Consider the following 17,298-nt stretch of genomic DNA (forward strand, 5'->3'; position numbering starts at 1 on the left):
AAAATTTCAGAAACAAATAATCAAGTAACTGTTATATTATATCATAAAATATGATGATTATGAAGATATAATAAAAACATCTTCAAAATAGTTATAAACAGTGTTTTTTTATAGTACTCAAAGGTATGCAATGTCTGTATCTTTTTTCTTAATAGAATTTTTAATTTGTTTACCTAGTTCTTCAAACAAGGAGAAATCTGCGAAATAATCTAAAAAATTAATCTGAAGCCTTGTGCTGAATACCTTTTGTCTGTGTCCTGTACCTTTTTACATAGTGTATTATAAATATATTTTTTACATATAACTAGGGTAAAGAGACCAGTGCCATGGCACAGGGCACCGCAGGGCAGGGGGAGCTGTTTGGGCCTATCAACTTTCCTGTTTATTGTCACTCTTATACTGCTTTTACACCTATATCCTGGGTCTGACCCGAGATTTGGAACATTTCCAAAACGGATCATACCCAGGACAGACCTTTCTACTGTGGCGCTGATCCGGATTATTCCCGGATCGGCACAGTTCACACTGCACACGGGTGCAGTGGAACACTTCTTCCGGCGCTTGAAGATGACATCATCTCCAAGCGCCGAGAAACCCAGAAGTCCCCATGCTGTAAACGGGACCCGGGTCGAATGACCCAGGGTTCCCGTTTACACTGTAGGGTTTCACAGGATGTTCTTGTGTAAAACCCTGCAAGTTACCTGGGTTGGATTGCCGGGTCACTCAAACCAGGAATACAACCCTGTCCCCTTTTACACCTAGGAGCAACCCGGGTTAACCCTGCATTAACCTGGGTTTTAGCTCTATTATAAAATGGGTATTACTTGTAACTTTCTCTTCTTTTATCCCCAGCATCTCCTGGCCAGGGGTGTAGAGAGCGCTGCCGAGCCCCGGTAAAGAGGGGGCATGTCCTAATCGCATGAGGCGTGGCCATGTCCCCTTGGAAACAAAAACATACCTTTGGCACCGGGGAGGGGGCGCTGTGAGCCCCTCAGCCCGGCGCAAAGCCAGGGGGGGCGCGATCAGTGTGATCGCTCCCCCCCTCAGGCATAGGAGATTGCTGTGGCTGCTTCGCTCCCCCCCCCTCAGGCATAGGAGATTGCTGTGGCTGCTTCGCTCCCCCCCTCAGGCATAGGAGATTGCTGTGGCTGCTTCGCTCCCCCCCTCAGGCATAGGAGATTGCTGTGGCTGCTTCGCTCCCCCCCTCAGGCATAGGAGATTGCTGTGGCTGCTTCGCTCCCCCCCTCAGGCATAGGAGATTGCTGTGGCTGCTTCGCTCCCCCCCTCAGGCATAGGAGATTGCTGTGGCTGCTTCGCTCCCCCCCTCAGGCATAGGAGATTGCTGTGGCTGCTTCGCTCCCCCCCCTCAGGCATAGGAGATTGCTGTGGCTGCTTCGCTCCCCCCCTCAGGCATAGGAGATTGCTGTGGCTGCTTCGCTCCCCCCCCCTCAGGCATAGGAGATTGCTGTGGCTGCTTCGCTCCCCCCCCTCAGGCATAGGAGATTGCTGTGGCTGCTTCGCTCCCCCCCCCTCAGGCATAGGAGATTGCTGTGGCTGCTTCGCTCCCCCCCCTCAGGAATAGGAGATTGCTGTGGCTGCTTCGCTCCCCCCCCTCAGGCATAGGAGATTGCTGTGGCTGCTTCGCTCCCCCCCTTAGGCATAGGAGATTGCTGTGGCTGCTGCTTAGCAGCCGCAAGCAATCTCCCACTGCATCCCAGCGTGTGCTGGGCTGCTGCGAGGGGGGGGGGGGGCGGCGCTGGACCCGGGCCCCTCTGGAAGCCCGGGTAAATTGTACCTCCCCCCCCCCCTCGGCGCCCCTGCTCCTGGCCTCCCCTATATCTTCCCCGGCCCTTCCCCATGAGGCCATGCCCCTTTTTCAGGTGCATTATCGTATGTCCCTATTAAAAATGGGGGGAGGGGGCACCAAAAAGTCTAGTTACGGCTCTGGTTTTTTATCGTACACAGGCCTATACATAACATGTTATGGAGCGTACACACGGTCAGATTTGTCAGACTTGTCAGATTTGTCAGATGAACGATTGAACGATTAAACGATCTGAACGATTTGAACGATTTTACCAAAGTTTTGAACGATTTGAACGATTGAACGATTTTTGACTGCATTAAAATGAATGGAATCGTCCAAGTCTGACTGCAAACCCATCAGATGTCAGATATCGTTATCTGACAAACGGGAATGCGCATCGTTGATCGTCCATCGTTCAGGCATGTCAGATATGAACGATTTTCCTTCAGATATGAACGACTGAACGATTTTTAAATCGTTATCGTTCATATCTGAAGGAAAAATCTGATCGTGTGTATGCACCATTAATTGAAAGAGTGAAATGCTGTACCAAGGGGATCTATCTAGCTGATATGTCAGGGGTTAATCCAACCTGCTCTATGTAGTATAAGGGTGGCACAAGCCAGATGGGTACAGACAGAGAGTAAGGAGGGGAGGAGACATGTAGATAAGGAGGAGGGGAAGAGTGTAGTGACAGAGGGCTCAGTGAGGAGTGCAGGGAATGAGATGGAGATAGAGAGAAAAGGCTGGAGGGGGTGAGAAGAGGGTCAGGGTAAATACAGAGAGAATGAGGAAACGTGACAGCCAGAGAATTGAGTGAATAGAGAGAGAGAGTTTAGAGACAGCCCAGCAATGATGGTATGTGGCCAGGCCGGGGCGGGAGAAGATGGACAGCAGCTAGAATGCACTTATGTGATATGAATGATTGCTTTTATGGACCTCATTGAGAACATGTCCCACACACACACACTGACTATCTCTGCTGCTGTGAGTGGCTATGAGAAAGGTGTGCGGCTTTGCAACTGAGGAGAGAGGGGCTATAAGAGTCTGTGGCCAATATAACGATTGTTCTACATCGTATTTTATTTTAGGGTGCTCCTCTATCCCCAGCAGCTCCCCCTCCCTCCCTCCGGCCAAGTAATTCCCCAGTTGGAGCAGTGGGGAGGGCAGTGCAGGATCTTACACTATGTTACTCAGCATTTCATGCACAGCACCAACCGGGAGCGGAGGCAGAGGCGCTGGGACTCGCAATAGCCTCTAAGACAGGACACAAAGCCAAAGGGGCTCTGATGGGATTATCACCCCCTCCCATCTACTGTGCACGGCGAGAATGGACCTAGGAAGATCCCAGAGTCCCGCACCTCCAGCGTCACTGTAGCGGACACTGATGATGGTAGGTGGCAGTGCCAACGTGCTGTGGCCGGGGTGGTGGTGTTGCGTAGCTGCTGCGCATACCGTAGCGATGTTATTGCTGCGAGCAGTGTGTAGGATGTTTATGGGAAGGCTGCTGCGGGGCGAGGTTTTGTGCGGACTAGTGATGGAAATGCCGCTGTCGTTTATATATTAATGGGACGATGACCCCCCTTCACCCTTCTCTGTCTAGCTGTATGAGGGAGGAGGGGAATTTAGGACAAGGGGGTGGGGAGATTTTGCTCTAACAGACTATAGAGGCTGGCGCTGGTTAAAAATGGCCGCGTAGGAAAGGGAGGACCCAGCGCAGACATCGGGATGAACTTGGAAGTGAAGCCGGGGAGAGACACGCCTGGCCCGCCTAGTGTCCCAGACAGAGCCGCATTAAAGGGGCAGCGCCCCTGTCGGTAGCCAGCTATCGTCCATCGGCTCATTGTCTCTGCTGTAGCTGGAAAGTAGAAAAGAAGTTGCGTAGAAGAGCACAGATACACAGACTGCTGCTGATAACCGAGTATACCGTCCATTACTAGATGGCCCACACACATTATAGTGCCAGGAACTGCGTGTTATCTGCATAGCCAGTAGCCTGGGGCTTACATTCACACGATAGGGTACCAGATTGCTGGGCGACCTGACAGTCCTGCTGCCAGTCACCATATTCAGCCATGGGTTAGGTTATCTAGGAAGTCAGCATGTCTTATCTTTGCCAGGTCATCCAAAAAGATGTAATACCCAGGTCTGAAATAAAAACAGAACAAGATGGTTAAAGTGTCAGCTTCATGGTTTCCGGTTTTTTCGCTGTGTACCTCCTGTTTCTCAGTCGGCAGTAGCCGTATGTGGAGATCTCTTATACATAGCAAGGTTACAGCACCGTGTTCGTTTTGTAATATAATATGTCATTTATGGCATTCAGATCATGTAATAAAAGGTTAAAACTGATGCTGAATAGATCCAAAACGTTCTCATTCTATATACTTTAGATGCTTATAGAATGTCAATAAAATTTCATGCCATTATATATTAAATAGAATGTTTACATACACAGTAGTAATATTCTGTCTACATACTGTAGCTACCTACTACTTACTTTATTAAGATAAGAAAAGGTGTCTTAATTAAATTTAAAACTATCCCAACATTTTTAAAAATACTTGTAGAAACTATACCTAAGCAACAGTAATTATTGGGGGTATTTATCAAAGATTGGAGAGAGATAAAATTGTGAGAGATAAAGTATTAACCAATCAGCTTCTAACTTACATTTTACAGGCTTTGAAAAATGACAGGAGCTGATTGGTTAGTACTTTATCTCACAATTTTATCTCTCTTCAAGCTTTGATAAATACCCCATTAACTGTGTTATATATGTGCATATACATTTATAGTAGTCAAACAGTTGTATGAAGGATACATTTGCCATTCACATGGAGAAGATAGTAAAAAGAGTCTGGGTAAATTGTACAGTTTCCCATCAAATTTTAAAGCAAGAAATATTCTTAACAAAGGAATTAAGTTGTGGATACTTTTTTGTGTTCCTGTTTATATTTTGGATTCTGTAATATGAATACAGCCCCCCAACCAAAAAAAAAAAAAAAAAACACAAAAACCACCCATCAATCAGTACTTTGTGATTTAACATCTAAAAACTTAGCCTATTCCAACTCACATGCTGATATGCATTTGCCTTGAATTGCCTTCGAAGTTTATTTTTTACAGTATCCAGCCTGGTCTATTTGCTGTTTTGCTTCAGAAATAGGAGGAAATAAAGCTTTAAAACGCTACACTGATTCTTCTTGAGTAAACATTCTTCTTGTGTGTCAGCTAATTTTTGCAATCCAGAATATCTATACAAAAATGTATATGCAGAGTAGTAGAATTGTGCATATATCATGCCTGAAAACACACTCTCCCCCACACACCAGTAAATAATGCTTATTTCAAAATATAAAAAGGCAAGACAATTTCAAAATACGTATATTAGATCTAGTGAACATCCTGCCACGTGATATAACGTGTTCTTGGAACAGTTAACGGCTAATTAACCTTTTCGATGCTGTAACACCTCTGATGCTTGATGCCTTCTTACATGTTTCTATTACACAAAACAGTCAAAGAAGAACAGCAGTAATGTTAAGTAAACAAAGTTAAACAATTATAGTTCTAGTAATTATCATTCACTGATAACACTTTTTAGAAGCCATCTCACCAATCCCCTTGGTTGCTGCAACACTTCCAGCCAGGTATTATGTCATATTAATTTGTCCCAATTCACTAGACAAAAAGTATTTAGCTAGAGTGTTAAAAATGTAGAGTACAGAAGCGTTTCTTATCCTCTCGTGCATATCACTGCATCTTCACCCTTCGTCTAGGATCCTACATCTTTAAAGGGATGTCATTTTATATAGTTTTTTTTAGTGATGTAGGATGGGCTTTATATAAAACGTCACCCCTTTCTCTCCTCCTCAGCCCTCCTTCCCACACTCACTCTCTCTCTCTCTTTTCTGTCTTTTTTTTTATTCTATCGTTCCTCTGCTCATTTTCCTAATGGAACACAATTCACAAAGTTGCCTTCTACCTCCCTTTGAGAGAGCCTAAATTTGGGGAGGGTGCTTAACAAGGGTACCAGGATTTTTAAAGAAAGATCTCATCCCACTATCCCAGTCTGGAATTCCCAAAGGAAGCTTTATCGTTTGATTTTTGTTTTAATGTGTATTTTGAAGAATGATTTAAATTTTTTTGGGGGGAGACAGAAAGTTGGATGTGGGATATCATAAGGAGAAGCAAGCATACAGTTGCTGCCTGTGACTCAGTAACTTTGTGTATATAGCAGTGGAATATAAGAGGATACCCATTACAGTCATGTATGCATCACCTTTATGTCTGACACAGGTAAAGTGACTTAAAACCCATTTTTCAAAATTATACTTTTTTGAATACGCTTGACTCCCACCCTGCTTGTCTTTTCCCGTTGCATTCTAGAGCCTGTGATACGCAGCTATGCTTGCATCTTTTGAAAAAAAATCTTTATTTGTTGCATTGTCGATTTAGAGGTTTTGCAGTGGTGTGAAAAACAAAATATAATACAATGAGAAATTCTGCATGCTATACATTAAAAACAGGGTGGGTGCTGTGCTTAGTGTTTGCATTTTGGGGATTTCGGAATGCGGTAAAAATGGGGAAAGAAGAAACTAGTGATAAGTTTTGAACCAAGTGCTTATATCATTAAAATAGATCATATTTTATATAAATATCTGGTTTATTTTTAACTGAAATCATGTTCGTAATATTTGTATCAATACGTGGAGGGAATTTTCACGAACTTTTTCGGTCTTTTAGGAATGTGTGGAAGGCCATTTTTTTTCTGATAGAAAAGGCTAGTCACATGTCTAGTCCGCCCCTCGCCCCACACCCTCTCGCCCGCTCTTTTGTGGGATGTTTTTTTTTCCACCCTTATTTTTCTGTTTTAGTACGTAACTGCAAGATATATATATATATATATATATATATGTATATATATATCTCAGTCATACACTTTTACTAAGGGAGACGAAAGGAATAAATTATGGGACAGCCATCTCTGCATATTGTGGGTGGCTGATAGACTAGGGGGAGGGGGGGGGGGGGGGTTATCGTCCAGACTACTTTTAAGATAGTTTGTGGTGTTTTCAACACTACAGACAAATAGGCTATATATGATTTTGTGATTTTAGTTGCAATGTTGTATTCTTGCTGTTACTTCCTGGGGTGCATTTTTTAATTCTCACCCTACCCATGTACTATTGTATGGAAGCACAGTAACTCTTTCAGTGCCAAAAGTAGGGTCAGTTTGCCATGTAATGCGTTGCTCACCCAATTTCCAAACAAGGGGTTAACAGAGTGGAGGGTGGAAAAGGCCTGGTGTTGGAAGTGACCTTGGCCTGGAATGACAGCGCTCCACATGAAGATCAGAAACCGAATGTTAGTTTGTTTTGGGTATATTGTTGCACCTGCTGTTTATATGTGATAATGTGTATGGATGTATAGATAAATATATTGTTATGTACTGTATGAATATAGAAATATCAAATACTGTAATTGATGCCGTCTAGAAAAGGAGAGAACAATTTATACCTGTATGCACCATAATGGAAGCGTCTGCAGCGTAGCTTGTTACAAAGCATTACAATGTAGGACAATTTCTATCTGTTTCTACGGCCTGAGTACAAACTAGTGTGCTTTTAGCAGTGCAGATCAATCATCTTTGCAGTACAAAGTATACACTTGTGCAGAGTCACTGGAAATCTGCAAGTTAAGCAGCGTGTGTTGTGGTGCAAAGCAACATTTACCTTGGCACAGTGCAGTCATTGTCTATGGGCAGAGGAGAGTGCTGTAGAGTGCAGTCTTTCCATGTGCGGAATACATACTTCAATACTTGCATATTGACTCAAAGAAGTGATACTGTATATTCATACATACATGAAAAATTTTGAATTCCCCTTGTTGCGAACCATTTATCTGAAGGTACGCTTGTCATATTCTTATTCTCTCTTATTCTTCAGCGGTCCGCTTTCGTTATCTTTAGTGTGTGTATATATATATATATATATATGTAATTTTTAGTGTGTGTGTGTGTGTATGTATATATATATATATATATATATATATATATAATTATTGTTTGTTATGTGCCATGTCTGCATTAAGCATAATATTCCCTAGTCCTACTGCTGCCTGGCCATTTGTAAAACATCGCAAACTGGTAAAAAGAGCATTGTGTAATAGTGCACTACTGGCCATTTGTAGCATTTACAGAAAATAATGGCCATCCGTTTTACTTCAGATTTGTTCTTTAACCTACTGATTCTATAAATACCTACACAGTTATTTAAATTAATAACATAGGTGTTGGGATTAATAAAGCATTAGATAATCAGATACTCATTAATATTACCTCAAGTAATACATTTTTAAATTGTCTGAGTGTCCAAAAACTTAACACAGTTATCTGTGACATATCTAAATTGATCATTGGGTAAATGTTTATTTATATAACTATTACATGGGCACAGTTTTTACAGTGAATTTTGCAGTATTCTATGTGTTGTTTGACCCACTAGCAGAAAGCACATACTCTAGTGCAGCATTCTTCTTCTAGTATTTCACATAATCGTGGATATATAAAAGTGTAAATATGTGCTCTTTGATATGTAAAGGGATATTGGTATCTATTTATGTACAGTTTTGTTTAAAATACGTTACAGCATCTTAAAACGTTTTTGTAAGAAAATGATCTGATCATAAAGTTACTAATTATTTGTTTACCTGTGTCACAGAACTCTTGCTGTTACTTTGCTACAAAGCAAATTAATAGACAGGAACTTGTAAATTACCCCCTGGTGTCATCTTTTATGCACCTTGCTTTTTCTCTCAGAGGAGGTATGCTTATCTGAACTACTGTCACACACAAAGGAAAGTTAAGGAAAAGAGCAGGAGAGGAATTTGCGTTAGTATGGATTCTGCCATAAGGCAAAAGTTGAAGGTTGAAAATGTAAGAAAAAAGTAAGCCTTGAGACATTTGTATTTACTTGCCCAACCAATTAAGAAAATGATAGTGTATTAATTATGCCTATTCAGTTCAGTATATTTCTGAACTTAAAGCATTTTATACAAAGCCGCAAACACCTACAGCCTTTTCAGTCACTATAATATACCTTCAGACTTGTAAGTGCCAATCCGAGATAAAACTACAAATGAAGACTTGTTTATTGAAGAGTGCATTGGGCTAAGAGGGGGGGGGGGGGTATTTATCAAAGACTGGAGAGAGAAAATTGTGAGAGATAAAGCACTAACCAATCAGCTTCTAACTTACATTTTACAAGCTGTGTTTGAAAAATGACAGGAGCTGATTGGTTAATACTTTTCTCTCACAATTTTATCTCTCATCAAGCTTTAGTACATAGACCCCTAAATCTTATATTTTCACAATAAAGATACATATTAATGTGTGTGTGTGTATTTCTCTTGTCAGATTTAGTTTGTTCAAATATAAACATTTATTTTCACTATTTCACAATATCTGTATTTATTTAATTACAGAGCTTTAGTTGTCATGATTATGTAATTATACTTTTTCTATGACACAAAATAGTCCTGTATTAAAATTTTATCTATCCTTAAATCTATATGCCAAAGCTACACCAGGTGAACACTGGGCCTGATTCAGAGCCGGACGCTCTGACCAGAGCACTCGCTCTGAATCAGTGCCCTCCTACCTAAAAATGGAGCGGCCTCCTGGCCGCTCACATAGCTGTGGGTGACCACCCACAGCATAAGCGAGCGGCCAAAAAGATGGTCTTGACCATCGCGACCATCGGGCTTGCGACGAGACCCTGCGGTAGGGTCTCGGTGACCGTAAGCCCTGGAGTGATTTTGGCTCTATCAGAGCCAAAATCACTGCCACTGACATCACTAGTGATGTCAGTGGGGCCGGACTCAGTCGGTAGGCGTTCCCATGGGAACGCCTCCGTCTGGCAGCCACGCCCCTGGCACGCCCACCAAAGGGGGCATGCTGTCAGTCACCATCGACAGCACGCCCCCTTTGGTGCGAGACCCGGAGCGACAGCTTGGCTGTCGCTGTCCGGGTCTCGCGCATGCGCACGACGGAGCTCCCTCTGTCGTGCGCATGCGCATTGGGGTAACATCGACCCGCTTGCGAGCGTCCTGCGCTCGCGAGCTGGTCTGAATGACCCCCACTGTCAGGTCTATTTCACACATGCCGGTTTTCCCCGTCCGTCAAAAAAACGGTAGTTATTTTGCCGGCTGTTAAATTTAATAATGCATGGAAGCAGGTGAGTTCTTTCACACGGCACAGGCATGGCATGGTCACCGTGTAACAGCCGGGAGTGTTCCACTGAGCAAGACGGTTGCCGTGCCGTGTCCGTGCTGTCCAAGCAAGGCAGTGGAGTATAGGAAACAATGTTTCCTTGCACACACACACCGGCCGGCTTGTACTGCAGCTGCGCATGCTCAGTAAATGAAGGGAAAACAAACCCATTAAAAATGGCTCAAAGCCGTTCCATGTGAAAGGCACTGAGTGTCTGAAAAAAAATGGCTGGCTGCTGCCTGTTTCTTGGCCGGCAAAACCGTCAGGTGTGATATGGCTCAAAAGGCCCTCCATACTCAGCAATCTGAAAACCACATTTGAACAATTTGCAGATTTATTGCCCGATTTTAGGATTTCCCAATCTAGCAATCTGCGCCCATACATTACAGATCTTTTTCAGTGATTTGCAGATCGATTGCAGCAAACACAGATCTGCCAATCTTGAAAGGCCCATCATTTTACTGGTAACGGTCTGCAAATCTGTTGATCATGGCCGTACACTAGCAATGTACAGCCCCAATCGATCTGTGAAATCCAACATGTTGGACAAGCTGATTGAACAATTCCAATCACTTTTTGGTTACAATCTATGATCTGTGAACCTCATACATTGCAGATTGTTATACACAATCGATTTCAAATTGCTGAATTGCCACAATCGATTGTTGATGTATGGGGGCCTATAGACTCACATAATTCTGATTTGAGACCTTCCTCACCTGGAGTAATTATCTTGTCTTTGTAATTATCTTGTCTTTCCTGGTGATGCTGATATTGTTTCACCAGCATAACCATTGCATGATAATTAATAATTGTCTGGTAAACTCTTCTTAATGTCTTGTCACATTTTAAAATGCAAACTCTGAGACACTCATGAAAGATTATTCATTCAGTAAACGTAATATGCTTCTTTCCAGTTATAGGAGTCTTTCTCCTGAAAAATATATTTTACTGAAAGCTAGTAAGGTTAGTCCAAACATTAAATTCTTGCAAAATAATCATTGAAATGTTTAATTGCAAAAGGATAGGTTCCATATGTGTTTATGGAAGGAGCTAGTTGCCCTTGAAAACCAGCCAGAAGCAATTACAATGCTTAAGCAGTTAACTTGATACCTGTATTATGAACCCTAATAGAGGTAGGAGAAATCTACCAGAAAGTAAATTATTCCAGCCATGGTGAATCAATGAGCAAATATTTATGAAGAGTAGATGGTGTTTATGTGTTTAAAGTTAATCTGGGTACACACTATACAATGTGTGACCCAGCTGTCGTAACAATGCAATGTAACGATATATCGGGCACGTGCGGCGGCGCGATCTATCGTTACATTTTGCATGTAGCAGTATCGCATCGTTCATTGTATCGTCCCATATGGGACATTGTGATGAACGACCGCCGAACACACGCAATCAGGTGTACACACTTTACGATCTGTATGATATATCGTTCCAATCCCAACTGGAACGATATATCGTACAATATATCTTATAGTATGTACCCAGCTTTAGTGTTGTTAATGGCATATGCAGCAACATTAAATCCAGAGGATAATGTCGGTTATAAATCAGCACCATAATTCCCCAATCCCACTCTGCCAATTTGATCCGCCCATCAAAACCATGAGCATTAATGATCGGCGATCGATTGGGGAATCGGGGAAATTCTACATGTTAAAATTCCCCAATCATTTTTTGGTCCGGATCGGCAAATCCAGTCGTCAGGGGATCAGGAATTGCAGCAGTCATTAGATGTACGGGCCCCGTAAACCAAAATCCACAATATTTAAATGAACAAACCCTGAAATGTCTACTTTAATGACAATAATATAATATGCAAGTGATATTATATTTAAAAACCCAATTACTTCAAATACCCTTACAATTGGGGGGATATGATACCTCTTACATAAGTTTCTCTGTAACTAAAATGAATATTCATAAAAGGCGCCCCGGTGTATAGCTGTTAACTACCTTATTTGCCCTGCAAGTAAACTCCCATTGGATGCATGCATAATACATCATGAATAGCAAGTAATGTGTATAGTTGTGAGTTCTGTATTGCTGTAACAAGCATAAGTACTGTATAAGTAACAAAAGGGTACACATGCATACTGGTATATTAACACTAATACACTCACAGTCTCAATGTCCTCATTTAACCTTTCTGTTCTCTTTACACAAATACCCATATCCAGCTCCACCTGTTCTTACTTCGGAAGTGAGACACCCCCTCCCCCCACCCTCCATATCTCACATTCGCTAAGTGGAGTTAACCATTCATAGGCCAGCAGCACCCAGTATATTTAGTAGCTCTCTTTTCAATTTTTTTTTTTGCATGACAGGATTGTAGTTTAGGCTCTGTAGGTATATTCTTCAATCCTGAGCGAATATTTTTTTGGTCTTTTTTTTCTTTTTAATATATAAATATCACTGTTTTAATATATAAATATCACTCCAGTACAGTGCTTTACAGTCTTTGATTGATGCCTTCCAATTTATGTATGTATTGTGCTTAGCATACAATGTATTTTCATGGTTTGCAGTCCATACTTTGTGGCATACTTTACTGGATATTATTTAGTAATGGTATATCATTTATGGCATCATTTATTTTGTGTGAAAGTTTACATTATTTATCTTAAATCAGATTTACCCAAGAACCTCATATCAATAATTAAAGATTTTGAGGATGATCCTGGATTGAGCCAAAGCCAGTTTTTGTGAAATCCACAATTGGTTCTGCACATTCCCACATAACAGGCTACACACATAAAGACACATGCAGATTTGCATGAATCTTACACTTGGGACAGGACAGGTGGAATGGGATGGGAAGGGCTGGTATAACGTAGGACAAGTTTCATAAGGGCATAATTGCAAACAGATGTAGATCCACACAGAGGCCCTGACTCAGAGCCGGACGCTCTTTCAGGTGATGTCAGTAGGGCCGCCCTCAAACGGCAGGCGTTCCTTCGGGAATGCCTCCGTTTGGCCAGCCACCCCCCCTCCCCGCCTACAAAACGGGGCGAACTGTCGATCAACAGCTGCCCCGTTTTGTTGCAAGCCCCGGAGCGAGTGATTTCTCGCTCTTTCCGGGGCTCACGCACTCTGTGCGTGCGCACTGCCCAGCCATCGACCCGCTTGCGAGCGGGTCTGAATCAGGCCCAGAGATGCATATAACCCTGTCTAAATTGAACAATTTGAATATTTATTGCCCGATTTTAGGATTTTCCCAATCTAGCAATCTGCGCCCATACATTACAGATCTTTTTCAGTGATTTGCAGATCGATTGCAGCAAACACAGATCTGCCAATCTTGAAAGGCCCATCATTTTACTGGTAACGGTCTGCAAATCTGCTGATTATGCCCATACACTAGCAATCTACAGCCCCAATCGATCCATGAAATCCAACATGTTGGACAATCTAATTTAACAATTCCAATCACTTTTTGGTTGCAATCTGCGATCTGTGAAGCCCATACATTGCAGATTTTTATACACAATCGATTGCAAATTGCAGAATTGCCACAATCGATTGCTGATGTATGGGGGCCTTTAGCTGTATGAATTGTGGGTGCCTGAAGGCAGGTGGGTCATTCCATGTCAAGTGGACCAATTTTGAAGATCGTCCCCACCTGCTGATTTGCACTGCTGAATCGGTGACAGTTGCACCCAACTCCACTTTATGGGCCATAGTTTTGCTACTATAGCATATTGAGAATTTTTTTTTTCACAAAACAAGTCTGACATATTTGCAACCTTGATGCAACCTTTTATCAAAATTGGAGATGGTTTGGTGGGGATCCCTGGCCCAGTTGACATGGAATGACCCAGGTGCCAATACACACCGATGATGAGTATGACGGTTGGCAACACTTGTTTTATTTATTTATTACCAGTTATTTATATAGCGCACACATATTCCACAGCGCTTTACAGAGAATAGTTGGAGCTTACAATCTATATTCCTTATCAAATGCGCACACACATACACACTATGGTTAATTTTGTTGGGAGCCAATTAACCTACCAGTATATTTTTGGAGTGTGGGAGGAAACCGGAATACCCGGAGGAAACCCACGCAAGCACAGCGAGACTATACATTCTCTGCACAGTTAGGGCATCGAACCCACAATCTCAGTGCTGTGAGGCAGTAATGCTAACAATTATAACATCTGTGCTGCTAAACACTTCTAATTTTCCATTAATAGTGTAGCATTTATTTGATTTTGTTAGTGTTCTTTAGCATTTTTTTTCTTGTATGCAAGAAAGAGGGCCATACCTGCTGTATTTGTGAGTTATTTTTATATTTTATGCAAGTATAGCAAATGCATTCTTCACTATCAAAATAAATTAGTAAATGTATCTGATATATGCCTGACACAAAACTGGCACTTATGTTAATGAGCAACAGCGTCATGCATCTTTCAATGTGTCCAACTTTTCACATGTAGGCAATTTGCGTTTTTTAGTGAACAGATTTCTGTCTGCATTTTATTTATGAAAATGCACTCAAACACAGCATAAGCCCATCTAAATTCATTTGTAATGGTTATAAAAGGAGACAATAATCATCTGATCGGGTCGATAATTGAACAGTGTATTGCTGTGACCGATCAGTAATTATCGATTTGTCAGGCATGCAAAAATGTCCGATGGATCCGATAATTTTCGGTTGCATTGGGCAGCGTATGCACTGTTCCTTTACATGGGAGGAATGGGGAAATGTTTCCTCTCCAGGGATCGAATGCAAATATCATAGCCATACACCTTGAATTTTCTCACAGTGGGCGGGATGCACCAACGTCAGAAATGCGGTCAAACCTTTCGAAAATGCAGTTTTCGGAAATTTGAACGCATTTCTCATATGCACCAAATTCCGGAGCTTGGACCCGGTGGATAACGCCATATTTAGATGGGCTTCTATTCGCAAAGTGAAGTGAGAGGGATCCAATCAGATCCCTCCCAGCACCCCACGTGGTGTGTGTCATTCTGCGCATGCACAGAATGACGCCAGAGGGACTTCTGGGTTATAAACCCAGAAGTCGCTTTTTCGCAAAAGACAGCTCTTATTGGGAGAGATGTCCTTTGCATTTTTCTATATGCATACTGGCGTAATTAATGCCTGCATGCATGTAATGAGTGGCAGGATGTATGAAGTGGCTACTGAAAAATATCACTATATATCGCAGGATGTAGTTAAAGGACCTGCGGCCGGGATGCCGCTGGTCTAAATCCCGACGGCTAAAGCCCGACTCGGGACTTAAGATAGGTGTCGAAATACCGACGCCTATCTTAATCCAGATGCCGGAATGCAGAAGGACGCCGTTCCGAACTAGGTAAGTCCGAGGCATCTTAGCAGTTAGCCGAGGGGGATGGAGGGTTAGATTTGGGCACCCTCGGGGGGGGGGACTTAGGGTTAGACACCCCCCCAGGGAGGGTTAGGCTAGTTGAAGAGGGAGGTTAGGGTTAGGTGCCACTAGGGGAAGGTTAGGGTTAGGCACCCCCCCAGGAGGGTTAGGCTTATGGTGCGGGAAGGGGGGTTAGGTTTAGGCACCCCTTGGGGGACTTAGAGTTAGGCACCACCCCAGAGTTTTAGGGTTAGGCACCACCAAGGGAGGGTTAGGATACTTACCAGCCCCAGTCGGGATATCTGCCTGTCGGGCTTCCGCTGTTGGAATTTCAGCTAACGGTATTTTAATCCCATTCCTATATTGCATCACATCGATGCGATGTATAGTGATGTTTAGTATCCATTCATGTACACTTTCCTGCCCGATGTCTTCATGTCCCAGGAAGCAGTGAGAAGACAGACATCATTGTATGGCCACGGTATCTGCTGGTATCAGCTTGACAGATAAAATATCTGACGGTCTGACATACATTATATCTCACAGTGTATTCCCAGCATAACAGCGACAAACTACCAATAGAGCAGCTCACACAGCTGCTCTAAGACCTGGTGGTGAGGGGAGCCCAGCGATACTGGCACATCTACACCAGAGGCCACCACTCTGCTCTTCTGAACATGCACAGAGGGTGGTGTATGCACAATGAGGCCCCATTTGGGCTTAGAGAACTTAGGTATTGGGGCTATTGATTGCAAGTTACACCCCTTGTTCGTATTCTATTATTAATAACTTTACTATTGAATATTATTATTAATACTACAACTACTACTACCAGTTGTAATAGTACAGTATGGCAATTACATAAATGTTACCTTGAACCCAACATAAAGACACAGATACAGTGCAGCTATGTAGGTCTGTCTGGCTGAACAGACAGAAATGCACAGGTGTTTTCCCGCACCAGATGCAGCCATTTTGCGTGTGACTCAATCTAGCCCTAAATGCTCATTTGTGTGACTTCAGATGGAAATAGAACATTCTGCTTGAACATTATGAGCTTTTTTCTGAGCTGCATGCAATGCCGATGTGGTGAGTTGACTGATTCTCTGCTGCTGCGCGTGTGCGAAAATCCCTAAAAACTCCTACGGCACATGTATTACTTACAGTGAGCGCACAAAGACGCTGTTGTGATCGAGGCGCACGGTATCAGAGATGTCTTTTAATAGTGCTGGGCGTTCCTGGGAGGTGACTAAACAGATGCGAGGAGATGGGCGTGTTATGGGAGTGTCTAGTCCTTGCATAATTATAAGCACGGATGTACACCACGGAAGAATTTTGTAGCAGCATTTGTATAAAGCCGCAGGCAGGCGACTGTAAATGACGCAGCTGCGTCTGTATCCACCTCTGAATCAGGCCCTATGTGAGAGCAACAACAGAACTTGCAGGTTTTTATTTGTCTTTTGGCTCAAATTCATCTCCGTTACCATTTTAAAATGGTGAAAGATAAACTTTATTTGCTGCTATACTAAACGGTGGAGCTCCAGGAAAAACTATTCAGAGTGCTGTTCACAGTGCTCCTCTAAGGATAAGAAACAGGCCAGTGAAAATGTAATGATAAAATTTTTTAATTGGTTGTATAGTTTGTAAAGGAGTAACTAATCCTGTCCTTCACCATACACACTTGTGAAGTCATCACTGGATTGTGGCTGCAAATTGTTAGAATCTAATGGGAATTTGTCATTGCGCTTTGTACATTATCTTTCACTAAGTGCACCATTGACTCCAATGTTTCCAGCCAGCACCCCATTCTGCCTCATCAGCCAGCACCCACTTATGTCTACCAACAGAGCCGTAACTAGACTTTT

General features: G+C 42.6%; 1 protein-coding gene across 3 annotated transcripts in view; it reads left to right on the forward strand.

Annotated features, from left to right (window-relative positions):
* Window positions 1-2,636: 2,636 nt before the first annotated feature.
* NFIC (nuclear factor I C) overlaps window positions 2,637-17,298 on the forward strand; it is a 185,891-nt gene continuing 171,229 nt past the window's right edge. For all 3 annotated transcript variants that reach the window (XR_015870072.1, XM_088450827.1, XM_088450826.1), the window contains exon 1: window positions 2,637-3,200. Coding sequence is in view for 2 of the 3 variants with exons in the window: in XM_088450827.1 (XP_088306953.1) it covers window positions 3,195-3,200 (6 nt within the window). In the remaining variant the exon portion in view is untranslated. The remainder of the gene's footprint in view (window positions 3,201-17,298) is intronic.

The sequence above is a fragment of the Taudactylus pleione genome, unplaced genomic scaffold (assembly GCF_031769625.1).
Source record: "Taudactylus pleione unplaced genomic scaffold, aTauple2 ptg000529l, whole genome shotgun sequence".
Classification (NCBI taxonomy): Eukaryota; Metazoa; Chordata; class Amphibia; order Anura; family Myobatrachidae; genus Taudactylus; species Taudactylus pleione.